Here is an 18,865-nt window from a genome sequence, read left to right on the forward strand (position 1 = left end):
ACCAGCCGGAACTCTTGTGGAGGCAGCAGGACATGCCTAGAGACAACATCTGCTTCCCCCTTGGTGACCTGCCGAGTTAAGCCAACTGCAGAATCAAGGGCACGCTTGCAGTGGTCGCAGATTTGATCCAAACTGAGATCGGGCTGCCACCTCTTGCCTGTGACTTGCTCCAGGACACTTTCCTCTCAACAATGTGAACGTACACACTCTCTAGCTAATCTTCTTACTTTTCCCCTACTTTTATTTTTTGTTATTGTGACTTCATTCTATCGCGGATTTTCATTTGTGACCATTTCATTTGTTTTCTTGAGAATGTTCTTCCTTCTTAGCCAGACCAGACAAAAAAGTCAGAATGAACATTATGAACATGAACATTAGAACTCGTCACCCCTAAAATCCCTGTTCCCTCATCATGGGTGCATGCTGAAATACGATTCGAGCATACTGCATTACTCAGACCATTTGGAAACTCAGAATGTTGTTCAAATGTGCCATTCAGTTATTCAGAGTGCTCCAAAACCCATAGTCCAGTGCAAGCAGTACAAGGAAAGTAAACTGTTGCGCTCGGAAATTAATGGGAGTGGAGTGTGCTGTCCCTCCGACAGCTCATGAGGATGACAAAACGCCTGATGAATAACTATGTTAAAATGTTCAGTTTCAGTTTAAAATTGTTTTGAATGTCTTAGAATCTTGCATCGCATTGTAGTCAAAGGTGCAATCCAATTTGACATGATTCTACATCCGGCAGAAGCTGCTTCTTTTTCGTCTTCTTCAGAAGAACAAAAAGAACTTCCACAACAACAACGTCAAAGGAAGCTGATTTTGGGTTTCCACACCAACAATTCATGCATTTACGCACAGGCGAATTAATCCACCAACATGATGGACATGATGCGACAAAGAATTCTGGTTATGATCAGCCATTCGAAGCTAAAGAGAAACAAACTATAGTATTTCAAGTAGATGTTTTATCATTATTGTTTGCTTGCGGAGGCATAACGTACGTATTGTAACAGGTGGTTCGAAGGGTGGAAACTGTGTGTATGTGTATGGGGGGTGTAATGTCTTTCAAGGGGCGTAAAATAGTCAACCTCTACTATTATGTGGGCTCATGGGACGTATCACCCGCAAAAAGTGAGTGAACACTGCAAACAGTTTACACAAAAACTGTGGCCAGAGTAAGCAGATCATTCAAAGTTAGGTGGATAGCCTTTCCTTGGCAATCGTTTACAAGTCAAAGGCATAGATCCCCAACTATAATGGTTTCATTCTTGGCCCAGCATTACCCACTATTTTTTGCCACCACTGTTGCACAACTGTACTGAGAAATAAACAAATACATAATGCAAGTAATAAACTCACTGTCCTGAAGTAATTAGAACATTTCTTCCTTCATCTTACACAAAAATGCTCACAATTGTTTCTATTTTAATGTTGCATATTCAAACTCCTCCCTGAATATTTTCCTCTGATTGGTGCATGGCCTTTGCCTGCAGGGGGAGACTATGCATGACAGATGTTTGACTCTTGAAATCCGGTGGGGCCCCTGGCTGAATGAAGTCAAGTCAAATCAGTGCAATCATGCAGGTGTCTGGGGGAAACAGGGACAAAGGGACACAGTCTGTCTGACGCTTTGCCAGAGCTCCTGGCACCGCCTGCGCACCAGGTCTGCTTCTGCATACACGGAATGGCAGACAGCTGACTGACCTCACGAGCGTTACATCGCCTTGAGCTTCCCACAGATGCCTTGCAAAGCGCCTTGGCGCACAGGCGCCTCGTAACCACGGAGAACGTGATGAATGCTCGGGTCTCGCGAGCTGGGTACACAACAACCGGGTTCATGTGCTCGGTTTCGAGCCCTTTGAAAGCCACCTGTCATTTGATGTTAAGCCGAACATGTCCTGCAGGGCCAAACTCCAAATGTACTCCTTCAACATCACCTTTATCTTCCTCCTCTTTTTCTTCATGCACCCATTCACTACAACTCCTGCCATGCTCTCAGTCCATTTGTCTGGTTTATCATCCGGTGAGTGCTTTCTGAAGTGATCCATTTGCGTGTGGATGCCAATTTATCAAGCATAGTTCCATAGTGAGAACCAATCCTGTACATGCTTGCAATTCTACACCTCGATTAAATCTTTAGCCATAACCCAGTACAAATAAATAACGGGCTCCGACGGCATACTTTGATGCGTCGCAGCCAATTGAATTAACTGACAATAACTTTGGCGGAATTCATGCGTGTGCATGTTTGCACAACGGTGGCTATGTGAAAGTGTTCGCCATGAAATTTACAGAACGTGTATGCCAAACCTCCTGAAATTATTGAATCTGCAGTGGCTGTGACTGGCATATTTGAGTTGAAATATGCTCGTGCATGAAATTCAGACAGATGGCATCGTAGCTGTAGCCGTCTGTCATCCAATCACTTATGTGACTGCAGCAATACTGCAGCTATCACATTAAATTGGATCTCATCAAAATTGCATCTAATCTCATTGTGATTTCTTACCGCAAAAGAACAAAAATACAAATGGGAGAAACGTCACAATAATGTTGCATAGTCATGGAGAAAAGCTCTACGGAGTATACAATTCTTGATGTTATGTCCGTTTTGAGTTTTTTTTTTTTTTTTTAAAGGAAAGCTAAGGTCACCTGATCTTGATTGATTGACTGATTGAAATATTGGGGGGGGGGGGGGGGGTTACAGGAACTGCAGTGACAGAGGAATGTGAACCAGGGAGAATTCCCAACTATGACAGAATAGATTTGGGAATGCATGATAACATCGATGGCCTTTTTTAAGGAGAATTGTTTTATATTTTCGGCTAAGAATAATTTGTGACGAATGTAGTCTTGTGTCAGCCTATAAAATAGCGTCTTCTGGCAGTTCAAAAAATGTAATCTGAAATAAATGTATGCAGGTAAAAAACATAGTCAGTTGTCATCATTTGCTAATTTATATTTTTATGGTTGTGTTGTTTTGCCCATGGAGACCTTCTTGTTATTTTAGTCTTGATTAATTGCAGAAAAGCTGCATCCAGTAATTTTTTTCTTCGTTGTATGCGTAATATGCAAGTTAATAAGAGAGAGATATTATATTGTGTGGAGGGCAGTTGTGCTTTTCTGTGGTGCGAAGTTATCAAAACAATGTATAATTAACAATAAAATATAATTTTTACTTTTGTAGTACACTACAAATTCTTTACTTTGTTCTTTTACTTAAAGGACTTAAATTGATACTTCTGAAAAACATTGCCTGTTTCAGTCATCTAAATTAGTGGTGCAATGACAAGCTTGTTGTTTGTTGGTCGGCATCCATTTTGTACAATTTATCAGGTCATGATGTTTTTCTATCGAATAACTTACATATGTTGGATGGTTTAACCTTTTTTTCTTAGCTTTGAAAAAACATAGGATGGCTTTTGTATTCGTTTCTGGACCTGCATTTCTACTGCATATCAAGTTAATAGCATCACGGGTTTAGAGTTGGAAATACGTACAACCGCTGGGATTCTCAGGTCCACTTAGCCTTCAGGAGCCATATTGACACACTGTTATTTCGGTCAATAAGTCTTTCTGAGCAGAGGCCATCCTTACCCTTGAAGACGGACTGCATGTGAAAAATGAGATCGGGATGGGACCTTGCATTTTTATATGAAAGAGCCTTAAAGGGATGTGAGGATGGACAAGGCATGCGAGGGAAGAGAGAACAGGGCGATGCACTTTCTCTAACCTCATCTCAGCCTTGCTAATGCAGGAGTTAACAATAAACCCCACTATTGGTTACACTGAAACATAACACATCCAAAGCTGGAGTACAATGGCTTCATTGATAGACGGAACAAGCTGAACTCTGACCCCTTGACCGAGTTTATAGCCAAACATGTTACCCTCAAAGTTCCTGCTCCTAAGAAGCAGATTATTTACCATGTGTTAGTTACCAGGTTGAAGTGCAAACTACAATGCCAAAGCAGCAACACACTCAAGATATACATACTGTATATGCATTTGATGAGCGGCACTTGTAGAAAGAATATCAATAACAAATCCCTTAAATAAAATATGGGGTATAGACAACAGCAGGACTTTTGAGAAATGTTGGGTAGTGTGAGGTGCTGTTCTTGTGGTGAGATTTCGTAAAACTTTAATAGATCAGGTAAGTTATTATTTCAGGAGCTCTGGCTTTAAGAGAGTGTTTACTAGCAGCACGGTTCCAACTGGATCAAATTAAATGGGGATATAAATATTTACTACACAGCCCTCAGCACCTCGCGTCACGCGCACGGTTGGCGACCGACAAATAACTTGCCCTGTTTAGATTTCAGGAATGTTGCTTTAAATGATTAATGCTTGGTGTTAGTGAGATCACATCAGTCTGACGGATGAAGGAGCACAACTGTTCATCTCTCTCTTACACAAACATTTCACAGGTTTAATATGCAGCCAGAGCAATATTCCGGTTTTGGAATCAGAGTCGGTCAAATGGAATAAAGTGAATTGCTGACTGATGCCTTTGAGCCTTCGTTCTTGTTTGAAGTGGCTTCCCCTCCCTTCTAGTTCAAAATATATCGTCCAGGGATGCGATCAAATCTGGCAGCTATTGATCCTTTCCCAAACCAGACATAAGACTTAAAAAACATGTTAACAACTTCAGAACGAGTACTTTAATTGTACAGGTCTTTGAAAAGCCCCCTCAAACCACAGCACTGCAAAGTGAATTAGAAGGATAATCTCAATGGTATCAAGCCAAACTCTGTTTTAATGTTAAGTTCTCTGAAATTATACCAGAAACAACATCAGACTGGATGCATGAAAGAAGCTCGATTTGGTGAAAGCCTCAAAAGATACATTACATCATTTAACTACATTTTCATATGCATTGTAATATTTTCCTGAAAGTATCAAATAATTTACCAATAAATCAGTGAAAGAGCCTTCTTCCTTGAAGCTCATTTAAAGAGTTCTGTATTTAGAAGGTACCTCATTTAAAACAATTACAATTTGCAGCCTGTGACCTGGAAGAGGGACTCCCCCAAATCCGGTCACTTCTCAAGGTCTCTTATTTTTGAACCCAGATGGGTTTTTTGGAGTTTTTCCCTTGCTCACCTGCGGATTAAGATCAGATTATTTTTAAATGTAGGCAAGCCCTTTGAGACTTCTTTTGTAATTAAGTCCATGCTTTCCGATATGACCTGTTAAAAGTATGCACTTTTGTTAACCAATGAAAGCGTTATATTTTCTGCCAGACACGGCCTTCAAAATATACCAAGCTATTTTTATTTTGTCAAGCTTTAACACATTATGCATTGATATTTTAATCAACTAGGTCAACAACCTTAGATTATGAAAGTTACCAATATTTTAAGCAGATGACTGTATCTTTTCAATGAACTGAGTTTGATTGAAATATGCAAGTAAAATAGGGAGGCTAAATTTGCCTTTAAACTTTTAATTATGCTGATTTAAATGTAAAATGCTAATTATTTCTTTGATGACTTTGCAAGCGTGGTGGAAATGTCATTTTACCTCGACACATAGTGCTACAAGCTGAGAGGAACATGTGGTGCCTTGATAAAGTATTCATACCTCTTAAAATTATTGACATTTTGTGACCTTACAATCACAAACTTGAGTGTATTTCAGTGAGAACACAAAATAAAAGCTAATTATAAAATGGAACAAAAATAATATTAAAATAAATAAATACATTTCAAACTTTTAAACAAATGCAAATGAGAAAATTGTAGTGAAAACCATTGTCCATTTGTATTCAGCAGTACAACAGCCAGGTCCTTCAAAGCTAGCATAAACACTATTAACAAGTACATGCATAGTACTATATTTACAATTTACATGAAATGGTAATGGGCGGCTCGGTGGCGCACTGGGTAGCACGTCCGCCTCACAGTTAGGAGGGTGCGGGTTCGATTCCACCTCCGGCCCTCCCTGTGTGGAGTTTGCATGTTCTCCCCGGGCCCGCGTGGGTTTTCTCCGGGCACTCCGGTTTCCTCCCACATTCCAAAAACATGCTTGGTAGGCCGATTGAAGACTCCAAATTGTCCCTAGGTGTGAGTGTGAGTGAGATTGGTTGTCTGTCTCTGTGTGCCCTGCGATTGGCTGGCAACCAGTCCAGGGTGTCCCCCGCCTACTGCCCGATGACGGCTGGGATAGGCTCCAGCACGCCCGCGACCCCCGTGGGGACTAAGCGGTTCAGAAAATGGATGGATGGATGGATGAAATGGTAATAATGTACTTTTTTCCACAGTCGATTGTCTCATAGCATATGTCTTGGCTGCGGAGCTTCTAATCATTATTATGTTTGTTACGTCTGTTTGTTTTACTAATGTTACTAGCTTGTTGATTTAATCAGCATTACCTGACCCCAGACAAGGCAGTCAGAGATGGATGTAAAGGAGAGAATCTGGTCTGAGTAAATATTTTTCATCCTCAGCTAATAAATATACTGGAAGTACTGTAAGGTAGTTTTGCTTTCATCTGTGGAGCTCATCGTGGTCCGGGTATTCATGCCCGGGCAAAAGCGTTTTAATGTTCCTTAAAAGATATTTGTCAATGGGGAGTATCAGGGGTGGGGGATGGAGTGGTTGTCTGGATGTCCGCAGTGCTATTACTTTCAACATCACCAGAGACACTGAGGAAAAGGGATTTCGACCATGATACTTATCAATAGTTTGAAGGAGGGTAGAGGGAGATTTCGGAAAGCTGACTAGACTCCTCGAAATCAATAACTCCTTTCTCTCTCTGTCTCTCTCTGAGACAACTAGTGTGGCATTTGAACCAGATAAAACAAGGCTTCCCCTCCACCTCACCTCCAAGAACCGAGCACTTCCACTAAATCCCTATCGGTTGAGAAGGATACAGATGAGTCCATCTAAATCCCCTTCTGACTCAGCTCTATACCCCCGCTGGTCAAAAAAAAAAAAAAAAAAGAGGGGGAAAAAAAAAATAAGACCATCTTAAAAGGAACGGTCCAATCTATGTAGGTTAATACTCACTGTTGCTTCATTTAGCTCTGTTGCAAGCCCACTGGGGCAGCTGTAAAAAGTTCTGGGAGCCAGAAGGCACAAAAGCTTTTATTTATTTATATGAGCAAGAATATATAGTAGCAGAGAGAGGAAGCAAACTGGTGCAAATGATGTGGAAAGATGTTATCTCATATCTCATCCATTGTAGGATACTAACTGCAACAGAAAGGAATTTGGTGGACAACCATTTTAAGTGTGGCATAAATGAAATATACACAGACAGAATACTGTCACTAATAAAAATCCTCTTCAAAGATCCCACTTCAGGAAAATTAAAATGGTGGGGAATTCAAAGTCTTGTTTATCAGCAGCAACCCTAGATGAGGACGGATTGTAAACACTTTTTATTCTTTAGAACTAAAGAACTAAGGAAAAAAGCTAACTATATTAACGAGTGAACTAGTTTGTGTTCGCTGGCCAGGATTTAACAATCTGCTGCAAAACTGTCCCGTTCTGAATATGATGGAACTGCTATGGCAGCATTCAAAGAAATAAATTAATTTTATTTCACCACCTCCAAATGCAGTAACATTCACAGTTAACATTTTTACTTTAATAACTGTTAAGGCCACAAGTTTCAAAGGATGTCAGCAGAGTGATAGAATACTGTAGTGAAAGAAATTAACATGAATATGTAAGGTTGTGAAAAGTGTGTTACTGCTGGGGCATCTCTATCAAAGAGACGTCATTGCATTAATCAGCAGTAATCAAAAGTAGTTCTAAAATGTACATAAAATTATATTTAATACACCGTTGTAGTTAGTTCATTGTACAAACCTGTGGCCTGTGATTATCTGCTTCTTCGTCCAGTGGACGTTTAATTCTCTGAACAAGGGTCCCTCTTTTTCCTTCATGTCAGCTCGGTCTCTCCCTCTGGTCGCTGATGATATTGTAATACTAATTATAGCTAATTGTCCTACGCTGAATGGATTTAGTCGCGTTGCAAATGATATGCCATTGGTCAGTGTCACATTGTTTCCACAGAAAAATTCGATGGGGGAGCGGAAATTTGCACGAATGAATGTAATTAAGAAGCACATTCATTACTACTAATAGCATTTGAGAAGCCTCACAGTGAAACCGAGATACAAATAATGAATGCAAGTTAACTGTGCATAAAGTCTTGTCAAATAATGGTGAAGGGTAAAACACACAAAGTTAAACTGGTGTACTGTGGTTGGTACTGCTTTGCTCCAATCACACTAATAAAGCCTTCCCATGAAATCCCTTTATTCTTGGGCGGATTGTGTCTAGACAGTTGAATTCCAGTCTAAATTGTAAGCTTACTATTGGCTGTGAGACAATAATGGCTAGAGGTTTGAGATGAGGTTATAAAAAGGAAAAAAAAAATCACATGGTGCCAGTGTTTTTTTTTCACCAGATCAAGTGCTTTTTTTTTTTTTTTCCCCATACATAAGGGGGAAGCATAGTCATAAATCAGTAATAATAACCTAAGTCGAAAAGCTACTATGAACATTTTGGAGGGTTCAGAATGTTAGCGCCACATACAAACAGCAAACCTATAATCAGATTATTCGTCTACCAGCATCAAAAAGGATAAAATGTGCTGCAAATGTTTCACGCACAATATTGTAAAACTGATTTCGATATAAAAGGGGAAAAGAAACATTGATTTAAATCTATTCTTAAGATCAAGCAAGTCTTTTCAAAATAAGTTGAGTTTATAATTCACTGAAGCCTATAAAAACATAATCTTATTATAGTTGCAGTGTTTAAAGGGACTTAAAAACGGGATGGTCTTATTTTAATAGCAGATTTAGACCTTAGACAGACAAAGTGTAAGCTGGTCATTTGAAAGCCATATGCCACAGATCAAGCTATGGTACTGCATGCCTGGCCCCCACTGCACCACCCCCACCATCTCCACGAGCACACACGCACACACACACGTGCGCACGCACGCACGCACACACACACGCGCACACCCTTGCCCCCACCCACTGAATAATAGTAGACTGCGTAGATATTTATGGTGGGGTTAATGCAAATGGTTTAAACTGCTATATTTGCAGACCATACAGTAGTCCAAGTGCTTTCCATTGTTTGTGACATGATGGATCTCATAATTCAGAAAACATTTTCATCACAGCCTATACATTTAAATGCAAACAGCAAAACATATATGCAGTACTAACATATATGCAGTAATTTCTGTAATTAACTTTATTTTATGAGAAATTACAAAAGCATGACAATTTACTCCATCCCAAAAAGTCACATTTCATGACTAAAACGCCCTGCCACACTGTGTTGTCATTATGACACGGTTACAGCACAAATGCATGCTTCACAAAGGCACTAATTAACATTGCATATCATTATACCCTGCGAGTGTTGCAATCTGGCGAAAAGGTAGAGCTCCAAAGCTTTGTGTCTGATTGTTTTGAAGTGTCTCGGATTTTCGAAGATTTCAGCAATTTCTTGACATGCAAAATAATGTAACCATTTACGTAACCAAACGTGTGACAGCACATAACGTGGCATGGTGTGATAAGCCTGAAAGGGAGGGAGCAAGAGCCTATAAAAGCAACAGTCTTTTAACTAGTGAATAATACAAATTTAAAAAGTCACATGAACTTTATTTCCAGTGCATAGCCAAACAATAATGCATGCTTAAAGAGAGAACTGCTGTCACAATACTATAACAAGGATTGCCTTTTGGACATACAATTACACATCAGTTGACATCCAGCTACTTTCGACACCCAAAATATCCTGCTTCTATACTTCACTTACTTTAGGCATCTAAAAACTACGCTCTCAGAGTCTGCTTTGTGGCAAGAACGTTGACGGCTCAGTCTCAAGCCCCCTCACTATCCATTTTTAAACCTTTTTTGAAGAACCAGTTTTATGTTTTAGCTCAGCATGAGACTTGGTTTTACTGTTTTTATGTTTTCACTGTCTTTGTTATTACCGTAATTTTCGGACGATAAGTCGCGGTTTTTTTCATAGTTTGGGTGGGGGGGGCGACTTATACTCAGGAGCGACTTATATGTAATTTTTTTCGCAAATTTTCAAAATTCAAAAATCCATGATGTAGTGAAAGCGCAATAAACGAACCGCGATGTAGCAAGGGATTACTGTCATTTGACCTGTAAGTGATGTTAGCAGCGCGGCGGTTGTTTACATAAGGACAAAGAATTCTATCACGGGATGACAAAGATGACAAAGGGCCCCACGTTTGAAGGATTTAATGATTTGGAGTGACACAAGGTTTGAAAAACGTATTTATGTTAGTTATTTGATATATTTTATTTCGTGTAGCAACTTCTATATGTTTTTATCGTTACAGTCCAGTAGTTGTTGGCTCGTTAAACTCTTTTGTTAAATAAAGAGCCGTTTACCAAACCCACGTGTTTCCTGGTATTTTGTTAACGCTACAATATAGTTGTATACTAGATCTGTGCGGCGCGCACGCGGCGTTGTTGACATAAAGGACGAGGAATTTGATCGATGGATTTAATGATTAGGAGTGACACAGATGGTTTGATAATATTGTTGGTATATGATAGTTATTTGAAATATACTTTATATATCGTTATATGGGTCTGTGGAATAATTAGAAATGCAACTTACGAGTCCGACGTTAGCGGCGCATATGTGGCGCATACGCGGCATTGTTTATATAAAGGACGATCGATAGATTTAATGAATTGGAGTGACACAGATGGTTTGATAAACGTGGTATTTATGTAATACTTATTTGAATAACTCTGAATGTTACTCGAGCCCGTTCTCAGCTCCTCGTTTGTTTATATGTCACGTTAGCATACCGTATCGTTTAGCCTGTTGTTGCTGGTTCATGTCTGTTCTTGGTGTTGGATTTTGACAAATAAATTTGCCCCAAAAGTGCGACTTATACTCCGGTGCGACTTACTATATATGTTTTTTTTCACTGCATTGTGCATTTTATGGCTGGTGCGACTTATAGTCCGAAAATTACGGGAATTAATTGTTGTTGATGAAGTTATCAACAATAAATGCTGAATTTTGCTCCATGTGCAGCACATTGTATGTAGCTCTATAAATACAGTTGAGTTGAATTTAAATATATTTAAAGCATATATTTTGCACATGCAGTCTGCACATAGTTTTTTTCCATATCTAAAATAGCATTCTTGTCATACATCTGGTTAGGGGGTCCATAGTCCTCTGTGTTCCTACCTTCAGTTGTCAGCCCATCCAGCATTTAAGTTGCCCATCACCGTTTTACAACATACAGCATGTGGAGCCACAAAGAATATTTTTTCTGTGATGGTTCAATTCAGTCACATGCGGCCATGTCGCAGGTTTGTGCAAAGCCTTCAGCATAATAGGCACCTTTCAAAACATTCTCACCTCCGATCGAGTCAACATGCCAAGGATCCATCTTGAGTTGATTTCGTGAACAAGGAACTAGACTTATGTGATGTTCTGCTTCTATTAATAGATTAAATCTGCAAGACTGAATCGATTTGGATACAAAACCATAGAAACTCATAGCTTGTTTTTTTATTTTGTTTTATTTTTTCATTGAGGGACCTACCTGCAGTTTTGATATGTAAATGACTTTCTAGCCACTGGCGTACTTAATAATAAACACACATTGGTAAAGTAGATGTTCACAAGCTAAATTGGTCAAGGTAATGCTGGCTTGTCAATATAAATGAAAATAAGTTATTGATTATCCTTTTAGTTTCCTTTGCAGTTCTGCAAGCTCTACAAACAACTCTGAACTGTACTGTTTACTGAGATGCCTCAATTGTCCAGCTGTGCCCATTGGATGACACTTTAAAGAAGGTAATAAAGAAATGCAAAAGTAATAACAGAAGCTTGATTTACAATGCATGTCTAAGTGTTTGATTCCATAAATAATACAAATACATTTGAAATGTTACAAATGTTTGATTTGACCTGGAACGATTCTTCCTCCTGTTGGTATGAATGTAAGCACATTGCACTGGCAATCGTTTTACTTATTAAATGCTCTGTGCACCTCTAATTTACGACCTATTTATTGGTCTCTGCTTTCACTGTAATGTTGATTTACCACTAGGTTTTTTTTTGTTTTTGTTTTTCTTTTAATCACAATGACGGTGTTGTTTGGGTTGATCCACTTTTCATAATTAAACATACTTATCTGAATCTTATATTTATGTTATATCTCTATATTATTTTTATATGATTTTCTTTACTCTGTCATGCAAACTCGAACAAATGCTGTTATTCTCTGTAAAACATTATGTTGTACACCATTTAAATGATAAAACATGTTCAATAATATTACACGTGTTAACTGCATGTCGAAATGCCCTTCTAGTTGGATGGTCTTCCATTTAAAATGGATGTGGTTTAACAAATATTATCTCACCGGAGAAGTGGGCAGGTGGGTGTCATATAAGATGTTTACGCTAATGAATATCAATGAGGTGGTGAACAATTAAGTCTATATGTGTGAATTAAGATATTCTGTCACCATGGTGAATATCTTAAAGTGGAGAGGTTTTATCACCCACCGGTTGTGTCTTTGTTCTCGCATTTAAAACAAGTCACTGCATCGCAGGTGTGCAAGTGAGTGGGAACGTCAACTTGTCTTGTAAATATAAGATTTCTTGGTATGTTATATGAGTCTTCTATCAGAAAGCAAGACCCCCAAAAAATCCCAAATAGGAGGGACCTTTGAACGTAAATGAACTGAAAGCCATTGACGGGATGTCACCCATTTCATCTAATGTCGAGCAAATATATTCACAATCACACTCGCGTTGACACCCCAGGCCCAGACCTGTCAGCGCAGATGCTAGGGGGGCTGATGCAACCAAGGACTGTTGTCTGACTTACAGCAATGGCACAATGGCTATGAAGTGTATGAAAAGCAATTTAATCCTACCTGTCATGCAGATTTGAGCGATACAGTGGATACGTATCTTTAAAAAATGAAGACAAACACTCTCAAAGCATTTCCTGCAATGTTGCACATTGACCACAACGGGTAAGACTCGACCCACAGAAAATGTAACCACACGCACTGACCAGAATCCATATTTGTATCGGTGCAGTATGTGCCAATGGCAAATGAACAGGGAGCCAAACATGTATCCATGCTGAGCAGTATTTATGTTGATTCCTCACTTGTATCACTCCTGATTGTGTAGCAAAATATCGGGTGTGCGTCTGCTATACCGCCTTTTCCCGTCAGCAAATTAATTATGTTCTTTTTTTAAGTTTCTTTATGTTTGTGACTTCAATGGTCTATTTTATGGAGAACATCAGTGGGCAGCAAAATAAACAGGGACAGCTGTCCTGTGAATATTTTGATTCATCGCAAATCAACACAGAAATTAGCATAACTCCCCTCCAATTGGACAGTTTAGTGATGCATACTGGTATTTGTAATACTTAAAGCAAACAACTTTAAAGTGGCAATAGCTGAACACTAAAATGATCACGAAATACTTATTTTAACACTCAGTGATGGAATAATAAATTATGGCAAATACAAATTACAAATGCTCACCTGGAGGAAGTCTGGTCAAAAAAAAATCCATGATTCTTCATTAAATATAAATATACTAGCATCCTTAAATGCAATACACATTTACAGTATAGGCCATTCAGACATATAAATCATTCTACTAATTAACCATTTCAATTGAAAGAGTGACAGTTACACACCCCTTTAGTTTAATAATCAAGGTTACAATGCAAAAGCATCTCAAAATCAAAACACAAGAAAAGCAGGGACTTACTTGATTCCGGGTCTGAGTTTCCATCTCCCTCTGTGCGACTGTTAGGTGATGTTTGCTCGTAATACTCCTCATGGGGGAAGCTGAGCGGAAGGGCCTGGGAGGTACTGGCCGTACTACTTGGCTCTGGATCACCCAGCCCACTGTCACTGCAGCTCTCCTGGGAACCATCTGGAAGATGGAACGTCACTCGGCGCTGGGTCTGGGAACAGGGTAAAAAGCAAGAAATGTTCAATAAAAATCCCTTATTCTTTTAAATGGGTCATAAAAGAGTACTAAACAATAGTGATGCGTGTCTTCTTGATCTGAAGTTGTGCCTGAATTTTTTTTGGAGGGGAAGAAGGGGGGAGTGTTCCACTCTTCAATACGTACCCTACATCGATGCATGGGGTGTGACGACATAAATATTTGATGTGTGTTAAGGCATGAACATTATGTTCAAACGTATTGTACGAGACCAGATATCACACAAAGTCATGGACACTTTTGATTCAAGGAAGGCCAAAAGGAAACATTTGTGAAATAATGTACCAACCTAGTCCCTGACGTAAAAGGAAGTTTGATAAATAAATTAAAAAAAAATCCTATTCACTGCTAAACGAACGACATTTATTTCATCAGTGAAATACAAGATTTTAGTCTTCATTTTAATTAGAATTTTCTGCTTCTGTACTATTTGCTTGCAATTCAATACTCTCCTGTGTGTTTATCGTGTGTGTGTGCGCGTGCGTGTGTATATGTGTGCGCGTGCACAAGTATGCGCGTGTGTGCGCGTGTTTGTGGAGTTGGAGGCGGCAAAGCAGGATCTCACACAGGGTGCAATTCAAGCTCGGGCTGCTACCGCTCAATGAGATTTCCACAATATCATGCTGTGACCTTTCTTTTGAGCCAAGAAAGAGAAGATGCTTCATTTCATGGCATCTTCAAACATGTTAGTGTTTCTCAAGAAAACAAACCCTTTACAACCAATCGTAGCATAAAGGCACACCAGGTAATCTCCATTGCTGGGTTGATTTTCACTTTTTTCGGCATTATATTGTTTTATATATTATGTTTTTTGTGCTTTAGAGTTTTTTGAACTGAGCGTTTAAGGGAGAGATGAAACAAAACAGTGGGATACAGCGAGAGTGGTTTATTCTGACATTGAGGTAACACCAGCATTGTCACAGTCATTATGCTGTGTCATGAATTCATGTCTTCACACAATTCCCTAGGTAACATCATAATGCATCACGCCGCTGTGGTGTGGGGACGTAAAGAAGACATAAAATGTAATTACACCCTTGGCTTCAGTTATTGCTGTGAATTTTAGTCATCCTATTATCCAAGCCAATAAGAGATTTTATTTTCAGTTGCAAATCCAACTGGAATGTAAATGACTATCTAGATTTTCATCATTGATATAGCAACAAAATTATATTGTCGGTGCTGAGTTAAAAACAAATTAATACATGCTCCTTTCTTCTTCTAGCTCCTTAGGGGGTGTCATACATGTTTTTCTCTACCAATATGTTGCAGAGATAACCAAGCTGTTTTTCTTTGATAGGACAGAATTAGGAAGGAGGGATAGAATAATGAAGGATGTACATTATATATACATTATAACCTGCCAAAAGGGAAGTGTGACTGAGGACTCACGTATTTGATGGCAAATGACAAAAAACTGTCAAATTTGATTCTATTAATCTAATCTAATCATTAATAAACTAACAAGTAATTATTATTTTTTTATACGAACAATACTTGTCCTGAAACAAAAGACTGAATGAACAAATGAACAACGAACGAATGAATGAATGAATGAATGAATGAATGAATGTGTGGCAAATGGAATAAAATAATGAATACAGATGTGATTTTTTAACTCTAGAAAAATTGATTAAATTGCATTTCCAGACAAATCAGTAAAAACACAAACTATAAACTGTCCCTGGACAGAAATGAACAGACTAATGGTTTGAGTGCCATATTAGGATATTTTTTTTTTTTTTTTAATAGCCTTTAAATTGCCTTTACATTTTTTTGCATGTCAGTTGAAAAATTGGTTCACAAGCGAATATAATTTTCTAACCCTTTACCTTCAACCACTCATAGTGATCTACCATCCTTAGCAATCACCCCAGCAAGTGAATTTGCAAGTTAGTTCAATATTGTAGGCTCAAAGTTAGGTTTCATATCGCAGTTTATGAGTGCAAATTAACATTTTATATCTTATTACCACACATTGGAAAGCAGAACTGAGAATCACAGATTTTAAGTTGAGTGGAGCATGGGCTAGATCCACTAATGGTCAAGTGAGTGCACGATGTTTTACCTACCCCGGGAGCAGACTTACTACAGCCCCTGGAAAACGTAAGACAAAAAGCGCTTAAGTTGATGGTTCGATTGAAGAATAACACAAGGCCAGATTTGATAGGGTAAACCCACGTGTGTGTGTGTGTGTGTGTGTGCGTGTGTGTGTGTGTGTGTGTGATGTAAGAGTGCGTAAATGATAGTGGGAAAATCTGCATAGCCAGAGAAGTGCACAACCATTTTCCTTTTCCCTTTTATGTACAGGAATATAGCTCTTACTGTAGGTATAACACATTTGACCACTACAATTGTAGTGGTTAGGCTTGGCAGAGGTATACAGATTGTTTTTTGTTTTTCTTTGAAAGATGACCCAAAAAAACATTGCAGTAATATGTGATGAAAATGAAGAATGGCTGCCAACATGTGGTATTCCCTCTCTCTCTCTTTCAGGCTTTTTGAAGCAGACGAGGTATAGAAACAACACCTTGTTGGCTAAATCCTATAGCTGTGTGTGCCATGCATACTGAGGCTTTCAAGGCGTCTAAATATCGTGTCGTTCTCAAACAGCTTTGACAGGTGTTTCTCAAATGAGCAGAGCGTGTACACAGACACAGAGCCCAAGTTCTGGCTTAAGAAAGAGCCCACTGAAGACGGCTTGGCAGCATTACAAAAAAAGCATTCTTCCTCTCCACACGATTCTAATTATTGGAAACGTGTTTCGGCAATGGCATCCAGAATCTATTAGAACAAACAGCTGTCCGTGACAATTAGGCCGTAATCATTTTGCATATAGGAGTGTCTTCCACTATAAACTGCTGTTTCTTCAAGCATATTGAAGATGGTTCCAGGTGATAAAAAAAAAAATAAGTTAATGACATTAATTACAATTAAATTCCATTAATGGCTCTTGAATAGTTATGTTTTGCTACAGGGTGAATCAAATCGCAATGCTAAACGACAATCATTACAAAAAGAAAGAAAAAAAAAACATTCACAGAGAAGTCAAGGTGAGTGTTTTACTAAGCGCTATCATTTATTTAAAGAATCTGCCAGAAATCCATAAAGCAAAGACAAGCTGTGGTAAGAGATATCAAGACCAAACAAAGCCTGTTCAGCCAGATAAAACAGCGCCTTGAGAAGTATGTACACAGAGATAAACTGAACAGGAGCGTGTGTGTGCCAAGTTCTGCCACAGAACAAGCCAGCCAATCCAAAACATTCCCTCTAGTAACCGTCCGGGCGAATAGCAGATGGGCTGGATTCGTGGGTTACCGGATTAGAGGTCCGTCATACTTAGCTATTGACCAAGTAGAATCCGCTTGCATCTTTAGTAGGGCACAGCCTCTGTATTATTGCTAAATATACTTAACACTACACTCTTCCTCTCGCATGTCTCACTAGGAGTGATAAACAGCATATTTGGTCGCACGTCACGACTACAGCTTGACATTTGCCTAAGGACACAATACCCCTTAACCCCCTCCACCGACATCTTTGCAGTTGTCTCTGAAAGCTTTTTCTTTGTGCTTTCCAAGAGGCATTTGGTGATATCTTGCTGCATGTGTGTGAAATGGACAATTTAACAAGAACAGGAAAAGAAGTGATGCTGGCATGTGGGTCCAGAGATTATGACAAATCAGATGAATTATTTATCAATTTATAGCTGTATCATGTTATTATTATTAGTTCCTCTGTAGAAATGAAACAGAATTTTGACTTGGATACAACAAATGTATTGAAGTAAACAGCTCAACTTCACTCAAACGTCATAAATGTTTGATGATATTGCTCTTTTTAATAACCTAATATTTCCACAAATTTAGCATATAAAACCGTTCAGTGCATTGTCCTTTTGAATCTATCTATCTATCTATCTATCTATCTATCTATCTATCTATCTATCTATCTATCTATCTATCTATCTATCTATCTATCTATCTATCTATCTATCTATCTATCTATCTATCTATCTATCTATCTATCTATCTATCTATCTATCTAATCAGGTGTATATTGCATCTACTGCGGATCTATTCTCCTTTCTTTTTGTTTGTTGTTTTTGTCTTGTCCGATGTTTATATTGTATTTTTCTTTATTTATGTATTTAATTATTGTCATACTGCTGGCACCTCAATTTCCCCCCAGGGATCAAAAAAGACCGACCGACCGACCGACGGACGGACGGACGGACGGACGGACAGACAGACAGACAGACAGACAGACAGACAGACAGACAGACAGACCTTGACACTTCCTTGACGCTGACAATATGAATATTTTTACAAATGAAAATTAATCATAGTTTGGGAGTGTTTATAATAATATGGCTTGATTGCTGCCTTTTAGTCAAGGTGAAAATTGACAGGAGTTGTAATGCCTCTAAACACCACATTCTGCGATGTGAAGTATCATGCTTTATCCATGCTTATAAAGGATGCAAAAGGAAGAGCACAGCAAGGAGCATATGAATGCATGACTTACATTCACAGATGTTATCTTCCCAAGTTGACAGGCCTCCTGCAAGGACAGAAGAAGAGTCGCTTTAGATCAGCATCTGACTGTGTTTGACAGAGAATTTACAATGTAAATTAATACCAGGAGCCAACAAAGAAAACCTGCGTCAGGAACTTTTCAGCTTCCCTAAAGCGACCCAGTTCAACAATTGACAACCTCATAGATTTAAAGCAGCGTCTTTGTTTTTAGTTGGAATTGAGGTTTAGGATATATATTGATTTCTCATTCTGGGTGCCAAGCACATTTTGTGAGCCATGAAAGCCACCT

General features: G+C 38.8%; 1 protein-coding gene across 2 annotated transcripts in view; it reads right to left on the reverse strand.

Annotated features, from left to right (window-relative positions):
- The window catches only part of pcdh11 (protocadherin 11), a 138,163-nt gene that overhangs the window by 45,925 nt on the left and 73,373 nt on the right, over positions 1-18,865 (reverse strand). For both annotated transcript variants that reach the window (XM_049739771.2, XM_049739764.2), the window contains 2 exons: positions 18,566-18,601; positions 13,796-13,994 (listed from right to left, as the gene is read on the reverse strand). In XM_049739771.2, coding sequence (XP_049595728.1) covers positions 13,796-13,994; positions 18,566-18,601 — 235 coding nt within the window. The remainder of the gene's footprint in view (positions 1-13,795; positions 13,995-18,565; positions 18,602-18,865) is intronic.

The sequence above is a fragment of the Syngnathus scovelli genome, chromosome 1 (assembly GCF_024217435.2).
Source record: "Syngnathus scovelli strain Florida chromosome 1, RoL_Ssco_1.2, whole genome shotgun sequence".
NCBI classification, from domain to species: domain Eukaryota; kingdom Metazoa; phylum Chordata; class Actinopteri; order Syngnathiformes; family Syngnathidae; genus Syngnathus; species Syngnathus scovelli.